The sequence below is a fragment of the Lontra canadensis genome, unplaced genomic scaffold (assembly GCF_010015895.1).
Source record: "Lontra canadensis isolate GAN:19392208 unplaced genomic scaffold, GSC_riverotter_1.0 scaffold54, whole genome shotgun sequence".
In the NCBI taxonomy this organism is placed as follows: Eukaryota; Metazoa; Chordata; class Mammalia; order Carnivora; family Mustelidae; genus Lontra; species Lontra canadensis.
The window spans coordinates 340944-356552 of NW_022631048.1; the positions used below are offsets into that span (position 1 = coordinate 340944).

The 15609-nt window shown below is 42.2% G+C and overlaps 1 protein-coding gene across 1 annotated transcript in view; it reads right to left on the reverse strand.

The window, feature by feature from the left end:
- AMPH (amphiphysin) overlaps positions 1–13567 on the reverse strand; it is a 247462-nt gene extending 233895 nt beyond the window's left edge. Inside the window, exon 1 of the mRNA XM_032874940.1 lies at positions 13424–13567. Within this exon, the coding sequence (XP_032730831.1) occupies positions 13424–13492 (69 nt within the window). The 5' untranslated portion in view covers positions 13493–13567. The remainder of the gene's footprint in view (positions 1–13423) is intronic.
- Positions 13568–15609: the final 2042 nt, after the last annotated feature.

The following is a 15609-nucleotide window of genomic DNA, read 5'->3' on the forward strand; positions in this document are numbered from 1 at the left end:
AAACCATCCTCTGAGTTTTAACCACACTCTCTATTAGGCACTTAAGCAATCTTATTATCTCAAACGCCATGATAAAACAGATGAAATCAATGTAATTATAAATAAATCTCTCAAACTCACTCCATTTTCTCTGTCACCAACCAAAAATACACTGCAGGTTATTGGGGCATTTCCACTTTTTTTGACTGATGTGTTAACTACCATCACTCTTAAAATTATACTGATTTTTTACAGAATCAGATTACACAGAATCCAACCTTCCATGCTATCCAACATTCCTAACAAGAAGACATTTGTCCTTTGATGTAACATTTCCAGTATTTCAAACTGACTGATCTCTTTGAAATTTAAGTAAGCTATTATAAGGTAAGTTTTTTGTTTGTTTTTTGTTTTTCTTTTTTGCAGGGATTGGGTTTTTTAAATTTTAATTTTTTCAGTGTTCCAAGATTCATTGTTTATGCACCACACGCAGTGCTCCATGCAATCTGTGACCTCATTAATGCCTACCACCTATAGTACTGCCTATCCCTCCACCCCACTCCCTTCTCAAATCCTCAGTTCGTTTCTCATAGTCCAGTCTCTCATGCTTCATCTCCCCCTCTGATTTACCCCAATTCACTTTTCCTTTCCTTCTAATGTCCTCCATGTTATTCCTTATGCTCCACAAGTGAAACCATATGATAATTGGCTTTCTCTGCTTGACTTATTTCATTCAGCATAATCTCTTCCAGTCCCATCCATGTTGATACAAAAGTTGGTATTCATCCTTTCTGATGGAGGCATAAGGGATGAAAGACCTCAATGTGAAGCATTAATCTATCAAAACCCTAGAGGAGAACATAGGCAGTAACCTCTTTGACATCAGACAGAGCAACTTCTTTCAAGAAATGTCTCCAAAGGCAAAGGAAACAAAAGCGTAAATGAACTTTTGGGACTTCATCAAGATCAACAGCACAGCAAAGGAACAGATAACAAAACAAAGAGGCAACCCACGGAATGGGAGAAGATATTCGCAAAAGACACTACAGACATAGGGCTGATATCCAAGATCTATAAAGAACTCCTCAAACTCAACACCCCAAAAAAACAGATAATCATGTCAGAAAATGGGCAGAAGACATGAACAGACTCTTCTCCAAAGAAGACATACAAATGGCTAACAGACACATGAAAAAATGAACATTTTTCTCATCAGGGAGATTCAAATCAAATCAGGGAGATTCAAATCAAAACCACATTGAGATACCACCTTACACCAGTTAGAATGGCCAAAATTATCAGGACAGGAAATAACGCCTGTTGGAGAGGATGTAGAGAAAGTGGAACCCTCTTACACTGTTGGTGGCAATGCAAGTTGGTGCAGCCACTTTGGAAAACAGTGTGGAGATTACTTAAGAAATTAAAAATAGAGCTACCCTATGACCCTGCAATTGCACTACTGGGTATTTACCCCAAAGATACAGAGGTAATAAAAAGAAGGACCATCTGTACCCCAATATTCATAGCAGCAATGGCCATAATCGCTAAATTGTGGAAAGAGCCAAGATGCCCTTCAACAATATGGTCCATATATACAATGGATTAATGTTAGTTTTTAAGTGTCCCATAAGGGTACCGCTTTTCACCTTTCTCTCTTCACTACACTGGAGAGCAAATTATAGTCACTGAGTGGTAGAAGGCTTACTCGCCATATTATAACCCCAAAGTAGACCAGGAGATCATAAATCACCATAAAATCTCAACCAAACTCCTTTCTCTAAAGCAATGTGCTTTGCAAACCTCACTGAACCTTTGAATTACCAGAGGAACTTACTAAAAACGCATATTCCCAAGTCTTTCTTAAAAGATTGTGCTAAGTTTGTAACTAGGCATAGGAGTCTGCATTTTAACTCACCCCTTCCCCCAAATATTCCTGACTACACTAGGAGAAAACATTGAGCTAGAGGTACTTGATTTCTAGATTATCTACAGTTAATAGGAGCAATTAGGGACCAATACAGATCCCCAGGAAAGCCCTCTTCTTTCCTAGCCCACTGCTATAGAATGGTAGTGGTCGCCACAGCCACATGCACTTCCTAGAGAGGTGGGAGAAAAAAATTTGGACATTGTTTCCTAGAGACGCAGAGAAGAGCCCACTGAACAGAGAGCAGGCAGAAGGGGCAAGAGTTCCTGTAGCAGATGTCTCAAATACTGAGAAATTATAGGGTGTGTGAAAGGTCATACAGCTCTAGGCTGCGCTACCACAAAATGGAAGAACCTTCCAAGGCTCAGACTATCTATACTATTTAACGGTTAGCAACCATTACTCTGTGGAGGAAGAGAAAGTCTGCTTCAGAAGATTGTCTTCCAAATTTAATTCCTTCCAAGCTGCACATCACTTCAAAGAGATTATTCCTTAATTCAAGACCATGTCTGCAAAATAATCAAGTCAATGCCCACAACATAGTTAAGTCAACTTGGTACCAGCCTCAACCATGTGTGTTCTCTTTGTCCTTTCTCCCTCTGTCTCTCTCTCCCACTCTTCCCATTAAATACATGTTGGCCATCCAAATGCAATCAAACCTCTTGATCAAACCCTGTGTTAAAAAGATAAATTCACCTTTGTAAATGTGTGCCATTTAAGGGCTTTCATTTTTATTTTGAATTTTTGATGGTTTGATATAAAAGACCATACGAATCCATGAAAGTAGATTGAGTTAGAGTTTACTGTTGTACAAAAGGATCTTTGGATGACTCTGTATGATCCATGTATGTATGTTCAGAAGGCAAGTCAGCTCTGAACCAGTGTCCTGCCTCTGTGTCAAGGAGGAACTTCACCCCACAAGAACCCTTCAACAACGTGAAGGTAAAAATCTGATCACACAAAATTGGGATTGCTACTGCAATAAGACCATCCCAATTAGGTCCACTTTTCCTTGCTGAGTATGCAAATGTAGAAGAGAATCATTCATAAGGCCAATGTGAAGAATGGATTCGGATTTCTACATTCCACGGCTCTTATTTCTGTCTCCACAGCTCTTATTCCGTATTTCTATGGAATGTTTCCTGACTCCCATAATCACTAAACCCTTACCCCGTTCCTCTTGCCTGAATATTGCAACACAGCCTTCCGATCTTTGCTTAACATCTACTTTCTTCAGATAGGTGTGTCCAATCCCCTCACTCTAGGTAAGTACTTCCTTCCTCCCCACAGAATTTTTAATTATGATTTTTTATTACTAACCATGTAGTTATCATTACGTTCAAAGATTTCTCTCTCTAGCAACTCCTGCTGGTCAATATGCTCAACTAGGATGGCTTTGTGGATTGCTCTATTACAAGTCTCCAGCAAGTGTCTTTCATGCATTAGATTCTTAATAAATCATTTATTAAGAATCTAAAGCATTCACAATGAATGAATGAATTCTACCAGATGGACTTCACAACAGAATACATAACTTTTAGAGTAAATAAGTTAAGCCTTTACTTAGTATTAGGCTCTAAAACAAATATACATTTGTATATTTATATAAATATACATTTATGCATGGGCCCATGTATAGTTTAATTATTGTAGGCACTTTTAAGTACAAAAAATACATGGCATAGATACATTCAGGTTCTTCACATATATGAACTAAACTTTTAACTAAATAACTATGAGAATAAGGTGAAATGATCAAAATGGTGGTTCTCTGATTTTTTTTTTGTACGTCTGTCTTAAGTTGCTTCAGGGTAATCAAAATTGATATATGCCTATAGCATAGCAAATATTTCAAAACTAAGATCTTACCCATGGCTTTATCCAACGTGATTCCTAAGATGGGATTTGTTCAGTATGTATTCAAGAAATGTATCTACTTAAGTACTACACCTAAATTTAGATTTTGAGTCAATAAGAATGAAGTTTCAGCATTTCTATATTAAAAGTTGGCCCATGGATATGTCCTCAAGAAATTGTGATTATTGTCACTTTAATTTTGCATAATGCTATGTAGATAGTGTTATTATATTTCATTATGTAAATGTTAGCCATTACTGAGATAATCTGGAAAATTATATCCACAACACAAGAAATCTTTACATGTGGTATTCCCTTCACAGAAGCCCACAGGCCCTTATTTCCTCAGAGGCTTTATTCAGATGGCCCTTAGAAATGCCTAAGAAAAATTAAAATTGTGTTTGAACAGTAAGGTGAAGATTCTCAGACTTTAAAAAGCCAGAACAGCCCTCACCATAGCACATACATGAGTGCTGTGAAGTGTGTCAACCTGGCGATTCACAGACCTGTACCCCTGGGGATAAAAATATACTATATGTTTATGAAAAATAAAAAAATTTTTAAAAAAAGAAGACAATAAAGAAAGAAAACAGCAACCAAAAAAAAAAAAAAATCCAGAACAATAGTATCTGAATGACCCAGGCAGTGAAGCATGCGACTCTTGAACTTGGGATTGTGAGTTCAAGTCCTATGTTGGCTATAGAGATTACTGAGAAATAAAATCTTAACAAAAAAGTCAAAGCAGTTTGAAACTTAATCACAGATACACACACACACACACACACACACACACACGTACGTACACACTTACATCCCTCACACCCACCCATGCCTGAAGGGATTGAAGTGACCCAAAAGCAAGTCAAGTCTAGGAAAAGGCACTGCAGATCCTATGGCATAGTATTTTCAAACTGTAGTCTTGGAATCAATTTGGTATGCTCCCACAGGCATTTTCTTAGAAATGGAATAGAGTGCTGTGGGACGGAATGGTTAATCAGTGTTGGAGGAGAGCAAATCTTTCCTAACTTAGGAACTCTGGCACCATGGGAAATCTTAGAATGGGAGCTATGTGTGCATATGTGCAGATGTATTTGGAAATGATAAACCCATGAATAAAGACCTTATACATTTGGAGCTCAAGCATGCTGCAGTGCAGACTAACCATAGCTGAGGATAACCTAGAGAAAAAGGCTTCCTGTCCCTGCCCTTACGATGGGAACCAATAGTGAGAGCACTGTGTTCCTTGATCACTATAGTGGTCACCCAAGGGACAGGAATGACATCTGAATGCTAGACACCCTTTTGGGATCATTCACCATTAGGCCAGAGTAAAAACCACTGACTCCTTCAGAGAAGAGGGAACTCCCCATAGGGTTGCTGAACTTCTCATAAGACAGGAATCCCAAAGGGGAGTAAGAGATTCTTACCATACATAGGATGGAATGTTGAAATCATTTAATTTGAATATTCAAAGAAATGATACCTCATTTTTTACCCCAAGGAAAGTGGGCCACATTATTTATGTAAGTATTTCAGGTATTTTAAGTTGTATTGGTCCACAGACAAAATTGACTTCTGTATGACTTATGAATCTCATACATATATGCACCACACATACAATATGCTATCCTGTAAAGGAGAATGATAATTTCACTAGTGTTAAAAATCTGAGTTCCTGTAGTTTTGATTTCATACCATATGATTCCTGGGCATTTGAGTGTGCTTTAAAAAAAAGAAAAAAAAATGAAAGGAAGCTTTACTCTATCAAGAATACCCCCATGTCACTTTTAATTTAGCAGTTTTTAATACACCCAGAGAAAATGATCTTAGTAGAAGGGAAGGTATAAGCTTGTACAATGTAGAAGCAGGCAACAAGAAAGTCTTCATGGGCCCTGGGTGGCTTTGTCGGTTAAGCGTCTACCTTCAGCTCAGGTCCTGAAACCAGGGTCCTGGGATCAAGTCTGGCATCGTTCTCCCTGCTCAGCAGAGAGTCTCCTTCTCTCTCTGCCTCTGTCCCTCCCCCTGCTCGTGTGTGCGCTCTCGCTCTCTCTCTCTCAAAGAAATTTAAAAAAAAAAAAAAAAAAAAGTCTTCAGATGACCTTGAGAGAGAAAACCCTAGACTGCCGCAGAGACTCTGTCTCCAAAGTGTCTTCAGATGTAAATGCAGTCATAAAACTACTCTTCTATGACAGCATTCTGGGTCCCATGGCAAAACTCTCCTGGACAGAGCAAGGTCTTCCTTCTCCTATTCAATTTACATAAAACCTACAAAACATAAAAACACACATACACACAAGCACATGCACACAGAAACACCATCCACATGTTTCTCTTTGAAAACAAACCTAATTGCAGGCATCAGCAAGGCAATAATTTTTTTTAAAGACCCACAATTATCAGATAATTAGGTATATGGGAGGAAATGACATTGTTTTTCTTGCTATATCGCACAATCAATATTGGGTTGAACCACATGATTCTACCAATATTCGGCTGTTTGACTTACAAAAATGACAAGTTAGCTCAGTTCAACCTAATATTGTTGCAGTTCTTACCATGTACAGAACCTGTAAGAACAATTTATTTGATGTACGACCTTTACAAAGTGACACACAAAACGACAGTGCTACACAGTGAAACCCTTATGATAATTTCACAAAAGACAGAGAAAGAATAATGTGGAAGGATATTTTGCAGGGGTGCAATATAAACAAGCAAGAACATAGAAAGTCAAATCAATACATCATCACCGAATACATACAACTCACAACACACCTGGCGCTTGTCCTCAAGCATATTCAATTTAGTTAGGAAAATACAATACATGAAAAAAAATTACGTCTAAGATTTAGGTAATTTTCACTTGGGACAGATAAACCAACACAAAGAATACCAAACTGGACACTTTTTAGAATTTAAATAGTGTAGGGTGCCTGGGTAGCACAATGGATTAAACAGTTGACTCTTGGTTTTGGCTCAGTTCATGATCTCAGAGTCATGAGAATGAGCCCCAAGTCCAGCCCTGCACTCAGCATGGAGTCTTCTTAAGATTCTCTCTCATTCTCCCTCTACCCACCAACCTCCCCCACACACACATACTCTAAAATAAATAAAAATTTTTAAAAAATTTAAAAAGCATAACTCTCTTATTAAACAAAACATGAGGAAAGAAACAAAAGCAATGTCTAAAGAGATTCATATTATAATATACCTAAAGTTTCTTCGCTCACAAGAGTCATGTCAAAAAAACACTTAAATGTTTAAAAATGTTTCAAGTTCTCCACCAATTTAAATATTGCACAGAAGTCAAGGATGGCTAAGACCAAATAAATGGCACTAGATCTTACAGAAGGAAAAAGATGGACAGAAATATAAATCTCAGAGGGATTAAATATTTAGTAAAAAGGTTTAGAGATAAACAGTGTTTATTTCCATCTCCTCCCAAAACCCAACTAAAATGATAGTAAAGGAATAAAGAAGGAATGAGCATACAATGACAAACACAGGGAAGGCATCTTTAGTGGATCAGAGCATTTAATACATTTTAAGGAAGCAGAACCAAGGATGGAAAAATGGAAACAACTCAGGAAAACAGAGAAAGGTTAAAAAAATAATAAAATAAAAAAGTGCCTGTACAGAGCAACCAATAAAAAAGCAGCCAATTCTCACCGCACAGTCACACACACGAACACACTCTGGCTTAGGCCCTAATTCAGCTAAGTACTACGCAGGTGAGGATGAAGAGCAACGCTGAGGAAAAAGGACTGTCTGAAAGCCTGGGAATACAGAATAGAGGAGCCATCAAGTCCCTTCCTCGACCCCACCACTGGCAAGGAAAGACACAGGATAACAGCTATACAGAAGCTTTGAAAGAATCTCATCCCAGATTACAGCAAAAGGTCAGAGAAGCCCAAAAGGGGATATACAGTGGGGTCCTTCACTTGAAGAACACAGAACAGTTACATTATATGTTAACAATTTGATAATAATAGTGATGGACGTTGAAAGATCTGATGAGGTAAGAACAATTAATTCTAAATAATTCATAGAAAAGTAAGCAAATAAAGAAAAGCAATTACTAACTCCAGGGAAAACAAAAGGCTGAATGAAAAACTTACTCCTCAGATAAGACTTCATAAAATTTGAAACTTCAGTTTATCCAATGGCACCATTAAGAAAGGAAAAAGGCGGGACGCCTGGGTGGCTCATTTGGTTAAGCGGCTGCCTTCGGCTCAGGTTATGATCCCAGCGTCCTGGGATCAAGTCCCACATTGGGCTCCTTGCTCAGCGGGGAGCCTGCTTCTCCCTCTGCCTCTGCCTACCACTCTGTCTGCCTGTGCTCATGCTTGCTCTCTCTCTCTCTCTCTCTCTCTAACAAATAAATAAATAAAATCTTTTTTAAAAATTCATTAAAAAAAAGGAAAAAGGCAAACCACTTTCTGAAAGAAAATACCTGCAAAATGTCTTTTTGACAAGATACATATCCTGAATATTTAAGAAAGTTCCTCAAATCAATAATAAAATGACAAGAAACCCAAATAAAAAACATGGGCAAAAGGCTTTAACAGAGTTCACAAAAGAAGATACCAAAGTTACCAATAAGTACATGGGAAGATGCTTATTAGGGAAATGACACTAAAGGAATTTAATTAAAGGAATTTTAAAGACCAATAAAAAAAAAAAAACGCAAGAGATCTGATGTGACAGAAATGTTCTATAAGTTGTACTGGGTGATAACCATGCAGATATACATACACATAAAAATTCACAAAGTGGAATACTTAAGACTTGTATAACTTATTCAATAAAAATTATACTTCAATTTTTAAAGATATAATCCTCAGCAATCAATGGGTTTTGCCATAATACATGACTAGAGAATGAAGAAGTAAAGAGATGAATGTAAGACAACTAAATCTTTACCTATCTTCACCAAATATGAAAAAAATAGATGAAGAAATAGTTATATAAGCATATTTTATAGAGATGTTGTGGTTAGTAATAGCTTCCCTCCGAAGAAACAAGACTAGAGGTTGAGGACAGGGGAAGGGGGCCTGCTATTTTTCATAATAAGCCCTTTACATTACATTGTTTTATTATATTTGATTTTTAAACTGTATACATTAATTTGGTAGGAAAATTTTTCCACAAATGTTAAAATATAAATTATATGATTATTTATATAAACATGGGACAGACAAGGCCTTTTAAATATGCCTCAGTAGATACCTGGTTTTAAGATTTTATTTATTTATTTGAGAGAGATAGAAGGGTCGGGGGGAGCGGCAAAGGGAGAGCAGAGGGGGACAGACTCCCCGCTGAGTGGGGTGCTGCAGTGGGGCTCAATCTCACCGCCCTGAGAGCATGACCTGAGCCACAGTCAGAGGCTTGACTGAGCTACCCAGGCACCCCTCAACGGATACCATTTTGTCAGGGAAGCATTCATTCCCCCTCTGGGTTTTGACTTTCCTTCCTTCACCGCAGTCCATTTGGTCCAGGGGGAAGTTCTCCATCCCAGCTTCAGCAGCAGTTTGCGACTCAGGCGGCTCAATCCAACCCATGGTCCCGGTCCTTGGCCAGAGGGATTTTTTTCCTCCCAGAGAGAAGCATAAGGCCCCATTTAGGCCAATGAGAACCATACTGAGATCTCTGTAAATGCTGAAGGAAAAACACGCTCTCCTCTAGAGCTGCTGACAACCATCTTACCCCCAAGAGAGAAAAACTGGCCCAAGAATGAGGCTGACAGAATGAACAGCGGAGATGAAGGCATGTGAGCCCCATTGTCTGTGGTTGAACCCCAGGTTCTAATAGATCTGAGGTTTGTCTACCCCAGCCTTTTTCATTAATTATAAGAGGAAGTATCACATAATGGGAAACACTGGAATTCTTGGGTTCAAACATAACCCTTGCTACTTACTGTGTGATCCTGGGCATGTTACCTAACCCCTTCCTCATCTTTAAAATGGGGCAGTAATAGTACCTACCTCAATATGGGTAAGAACCCATATTCTCATACGCATACATTTATATATATACACACAGGTGTAAGAGCATTTGTAGTTTAATACAATTATCTACTTATATGTTAAAAATCTTATTAAAAATTATACGTGCAAGAGCCTTATTTTTAATTTTAGTATTTAGTTTAAATTTTAGTAATTTAGTAATTATAGTCCCCTTTTTACTTAAATCAGCTTGAATTGAGTTTTCTGATATTTACAAGTGGCAGGGTCCTGATTAACTCAACACCCAAGAAAGAAGCCATACAAAACCAACTGATAGGGGCACCCAGGTGGCTCAGTGAACGTCTGCCTTCGGCTCAGGTCACAATCCCAGGACCCTGTCATGGAGCCCCAGGTCGGGCTCCCAGCTTAGCAGGGGGATTGCTTCTCCCTCTGCCTCTGCCACTCTCTCCTGCTCATGCTCGCTCTCTCTCTCTCTCTCTCTCTCTCAAGTGATTAAATCTTAAAAAAAAGAAATTGATAGATTTAAGCAGATATACATGAAACAAACATAATATAAACTATGGCAGAAAAAAATCATCAAAAAATTAAAAAGTAAATAGAAAAGAAACCGTATTTGTAACCTTTAGAATAGTTTTCACCCTTACACAGAATAGGGTGGAGATGCTACATAAAATGGGCAAAAATATAAACACACAATTCACAAGTGAAAAAAAAATAGGAATATAAAAATGTTTGGTTTTTAATAATTAAACAAATGAAATAAATGGGAACTCATTTTTTTCCAATGACATAGCTAAAGACCACTATGAATTTTATTATCCAGTGTTGGCAAGTGTCTCATGTACCCCTGTTGAGAATGTTAAATGGATACAAGCATTCTGAAAAGCAATCCAGCTATAATAAAAACAAGCATACCTTTGACATTATACTTCTAGGAATTTATCTAAGGAAATACTTCAGAGTAGACGCAAACATTTTCCCTACTATGTGCAACCATTTTCCTTACAAATTTTCCCATGGATTTGTATTTATAGATACAGAAACATGGGAAACTGTCCAAAAAATGAGAGATTCATTAAAATCCATGCATTCCAATACTGTTCAGTCGTTTAAAATGTCGACAGAAAATATGTACATACTCAAGATTATGAAATTAACAGGTTAAAAAACTAAAGGTATGAGCCTGTTTTTGTTGTATCGATACATCTATGTACATATGGGAAAAGATCCACTAGAATACCCATCTAATGATAGTGAAATTTCTGGGTAGTAGAATTACGATAGTCCTGATTTGTTACTAGTTTTTTCCTTGCTTATATATTGTTCACTCTTCTGCAATGAACCTTCACAGACCTTCAATAAGAATAAAATGTATTTTAAATTCATAAAAAAAAAAAAGTAAGACCTCCTCCTGAGTAGCTTCAGTCATGCATTTGGAGCTAAAAATGCATGCAGCTGTTAGGTGTAGCACAGATGATGAGAAAGTCATGGGAGTAACTCGCTTTTGAGAAAATTTGGTTGTACAAATGAGCCAAGGTCTCCAGAACACACGAGGCACACAGATATTACCATGGAACATCTGTGCATCGGAGAAGAGGAACCATCCAGAGATGTAAGAGGAAGGAATCACTGCAGGAGATGTCTAATGCCTGCGACAGCAACTTACTGTGATTTCTACCCTCCAGTGGCTTCTGTTTGGGCTTGACTGGGCGACCTCACCTGAATTCCCACATGTCCTTTTCCTTGTGCTGCACGGGCTCAGAAAAGGGGCAGAAGGTACCCACCGGCAGAACCCATATTCTTAGCCTTTCGGTGTCTTTACCCCTAAACTTGGTGCAGCTGGCACTCTTCATCAGCAACTTTCCCCAGGGAAGAAAATAGGATTCTTGAAGCCTGATGCAGGTAAGCTTCCCTTAGACCGCCACTCCCATGGAAAAGCAACCACCGTCCCCAGCTGCAATGGTAATACGCACCTGACCTTAATAATGACAAAGTGAGTTTTCAACAATTCATAAGAGCTTGAATGCTCTGTAAGACAGATTACATTTCCATTCATTTTGGGCATATTAACAGCTGGTGACCTAGATTAAGAAATAATTTAATATGTGAAAAGGCAGATTATTATCACTAAATTCCTTCACAGGTGGAAGGAAAGTAGATACAATAAAAAGCTTCCCACCAAAGATTCAAGTAATTACCTGGAAGGGGAAAGTGGGGAGGAATACATACGAATGGGCAAAACAATATAAGGAAAAATGATGACAAAACCCGGCAGGGGTGCGGAAGAATCCTGTCTACTTTCTGTACAAGTAGGCAGGAACAGGAAGAGGGCAAGAAACCTTGCTAATTCAGCTACTGAAGGAGCGCAGAGGAGGCTCCCGTTAGTTCAGGATGAGCTTGGGTAGATATTAAAAGAAATACAATCCTCTTACTGCACTGAGAGCGTGCATGTGTGGAGGGAGGGACTAGAGGCAGCCACAGAGCCTCTGGGCCTGGGGATTGGCAAAGGATCAGTGCCCCCTTCTGCTCAGTTCCTCGACATCTGTGGCAACTGGGGAGCAGCCTGAATCAGGGTCTGAAAAGGGAAATTCACTGTCATTTTGAGCACCGCGGCAAATCTGACTTCCAGTAAAAGAGGAAAACACTAGACACCCAGAATCCCAGAGACGGAAAATACTGCCACATGAAAGAGAACACAGTTCAGCTGATACAAACCATGGGGCTCAAAGAGCGGTGTTCATTTTCAAGTACAATGCTTAAGCTACCGTGTGAATGTCCTTTCACTGGAGACACAAATGAAGACCTCAGTGCTGGCAAGGTCTTGATGACAAGCGCCCAATGTCTGGTACAAGACCTCAACTGCTCAGCGCTGTGCCTGGTGTAAACCTGGGATTCATTTGTGCCCAGCTCTGGGAGAAAAAAAAATAAATTACTGAGGGGTCAATCTGCCGGGGAGCTTGTAACACACTAGGAAACCCAACCTGTACATGCAATACGGATCTCTCCTTTTTTAATGCAATAAAACGCCTTCCTTTGTGCACAAATGTGCAGAAAAGAACTGTAAGGTTGGGGTCATATTTATTTTTGACCTTCCAGAGGACACTGGCGTCAAAAGGGGCACACACTCAGAGAGACCCAAAGAAAGAGAACAGAAAATGGAAAGAAGTGTGTATCTAGATGTCTATTTTGAACTCCTGGATTCACTCGACAGCACCGTATTAAAGCCACTGGTTTTTCCGTGATGAGCCCTTTCGATCCACACAGGTTCTGAGAGTAGCTTCTGCGCTACCCCAGTCGTTTCTACTGCACTCGGGTCCCCAGGAAACCCCCCCGCAGGGAGGACCGCTGCCGCAATCTCCCCGATCCGCGGGCCAGCCGAGAGCGACGCGGCCGCGGGCAGGGAGATGCGCTGGGCTCCGGGACAGCCGGGGAGTCGCCGCACCTGCCACCGCTCGCGCCCGCGGCCGCCCGGGAGAGCCGGGAGAGCCGCGGGCCCTGAGGGGGGCGAGCATGCGGGGAGACTCGGACCGACCGCGCGCCCGGACGCTCCCGCCTCCCCGCCCGTGGCCGCCTCGCCGCAGTAGCGGAGGCGCCGCGCAGAGCGTCCCCGCGCCCCCGGCCGGGCCTCCAGCGCTGCCCCAGCCCGCACGGCCCTCGCCGCCGCGCCCCCGCCACCTGCCCCGCCGCCCGCCCTGACCTTTTCCTGCGCGCGGTTGAGTCGCTTCTGCACGTTCTTGGCGAAGATGCCCGTCTTGATGTCGGCCATGGCTGCTGGTCCAGGAGGCTGAGAGGAGCGGAGCGGGCGGCGGGCCGGCGGCGGCGAGGACTAGCGGGAGAGGAGGAGGAGCGGGAGGGGCGGCGAGGAGCAGCGGAGGAGCGCCAGGAGGGGTGAGGGAGGGGCTCAGCGCCGGACCGGCTTAAAGCGACAGAGCGGAGGCGGGGCGCGCGAGGCCTGGAGGCGGTACCCGGCCGAGCAGCGAGAAAAGGAGAGAGAAGGAGCCCGAAGTCAAAATGCCCACTGTAGTGGAAGAGGAGGTCGGGAGGAGGAAGAGGACGAGGACGACGCCAAGCCGCAGTTCCAGGGCCCTGAGGCAGCTCTGGGGCTCTTTAAAGGCGGAGTTTGTGCTGGGGGAGACTGAGAGGGGCCCCATTCTTTCCGGGTGGGGGAGGCGTGGGGGAGGGAGGCAGGAAGGGGAAAGCCAGGGCTGGAGGTGCCCTGGCTGGAGGGTGGATGGGCTCGTCCAGAAAGGGCAGCCTTCCCCATCTGCGTGTTGCAGAAAGCTGGGCCTCGCTCCTGCCCTCAGGAGGCTCACAGACCCACAGAGGAAAGCAGGCTGGGAAACCAAGTCAGTTCAGGGGTTAGAGCTACAGTAGAGAGGGAAACCAGTGCGCCCACTTGTTCAAATGTTAAGACGAGGGGCGCCTGGGTGGCTCAGTGGGTTAAATCCTCTGCCTTCGGCTCAGGTCATGATCCCAGAGTCCTGGGATCGAGCCCCACATCCGGCTCTCCGCTTGGTGGGGAGTCTGCTTCCCCCTCTCTCTCTCTGCCTGCCTCTCTGCCTACTTGTGATCTCTCTCTCTCTGTCAAATAAATAATAAAATCTTTTAAAAAAAATGTTAAGACGAGATTTGGGGTCGGAGGCAGGGAGGGTGCATGTTGAGAAGGGTCAGTCGCTTTAAGCAAGGGGTTGTGCTTTGGTGATCTGTGTAATTCTTGCCTGGAGCCTGTACCCTGGCATGGAGACTTACTCCCCCAGAAGTGTTTCCTGGCAGAATCAGGTCCTTTGCCGCCTCGCTTGAACATTGCAAGACCCAGGTCTCTTAACCTGTTGCTTCTTGCAAACAAAGATTCACCCTCCCCGGTCCGTTGATCAGAAGTAAAGAATAATAGAGATACCTCTGCCACATGCCTCACCCAGAGCTCTTCAAGACCCTGACCAACGGCGAAACTACCCATATTCCGTTCTCTCTGAGAGTATGAACCTGTAAGGCAGGTGGCCCAGCAAGCAGGTCAGAGGTCAATCAGGCACCTGAATCCTGTGAGTCTAAATGAGTATCCCACTGCACCTGTGAAGCAGACCGTTCCATGTGTCACCCCATCCCACCATGAACTACCCCTTGATACTCCTCGCGAAGTCCCCTCACCTTGATACTACAGTGGCACCGTGACTGGCTTTTGCCAATAAGATACAGTGGAAGGACACTGGGCCAGTTGCAGCCTAAGCCTTGAGAAACCAGGAAGGCGTGGCACCCTGAGGGAACCCTGTGCCACCAAGGAGAATGTTCAGCAACCCTGATATGAAAAGCCCCTTGGAGAGGCCACAGGGTAGCAGGGAAACCCCAGCAGACCCGCTACCTCAATGCAACCCTGCAAACAATCATCAGTAAGATGACCAGAAGAATCACCCAGCTGATCCCTTCACAGTGCAGAATGGTGAGTAAACAAAATGAGAGGGGTTTTAAGCCTCTCACTTTTGCAGTGGTGTATTACTGAAAGACCCAGTCTATTACTTGACTCTTATTTCCTTAGGATGACTGTTTATCCCAGTTTGCCTGGGATTAGCCAGAAAGTCCTGGGTAAACCTGGATGAGTCAGTCACCCTACTTCCAACATCCCAAGTAAACAGGAGTTTACTCCAGAGGCAAGTAAAGAGAATATTCCTCTCTTGGTCAACATTCCATAAAAAAGACTGCCCAGAAGCCAGGAATTGAATCAATTTTCTAAAACAGTGGACTTCAGAACCTCAGCTGTGGCCTGAGATCTTGCCGTGAGGATACAAGCCGCAGAATGCTGGAATACACCAGAATGTTCTGAAGCATATCCGTCCATGGTCACTTTTGTACTATGAGTCCCAAAGCCTCCTCTGCTCCCATGCTGGGCCT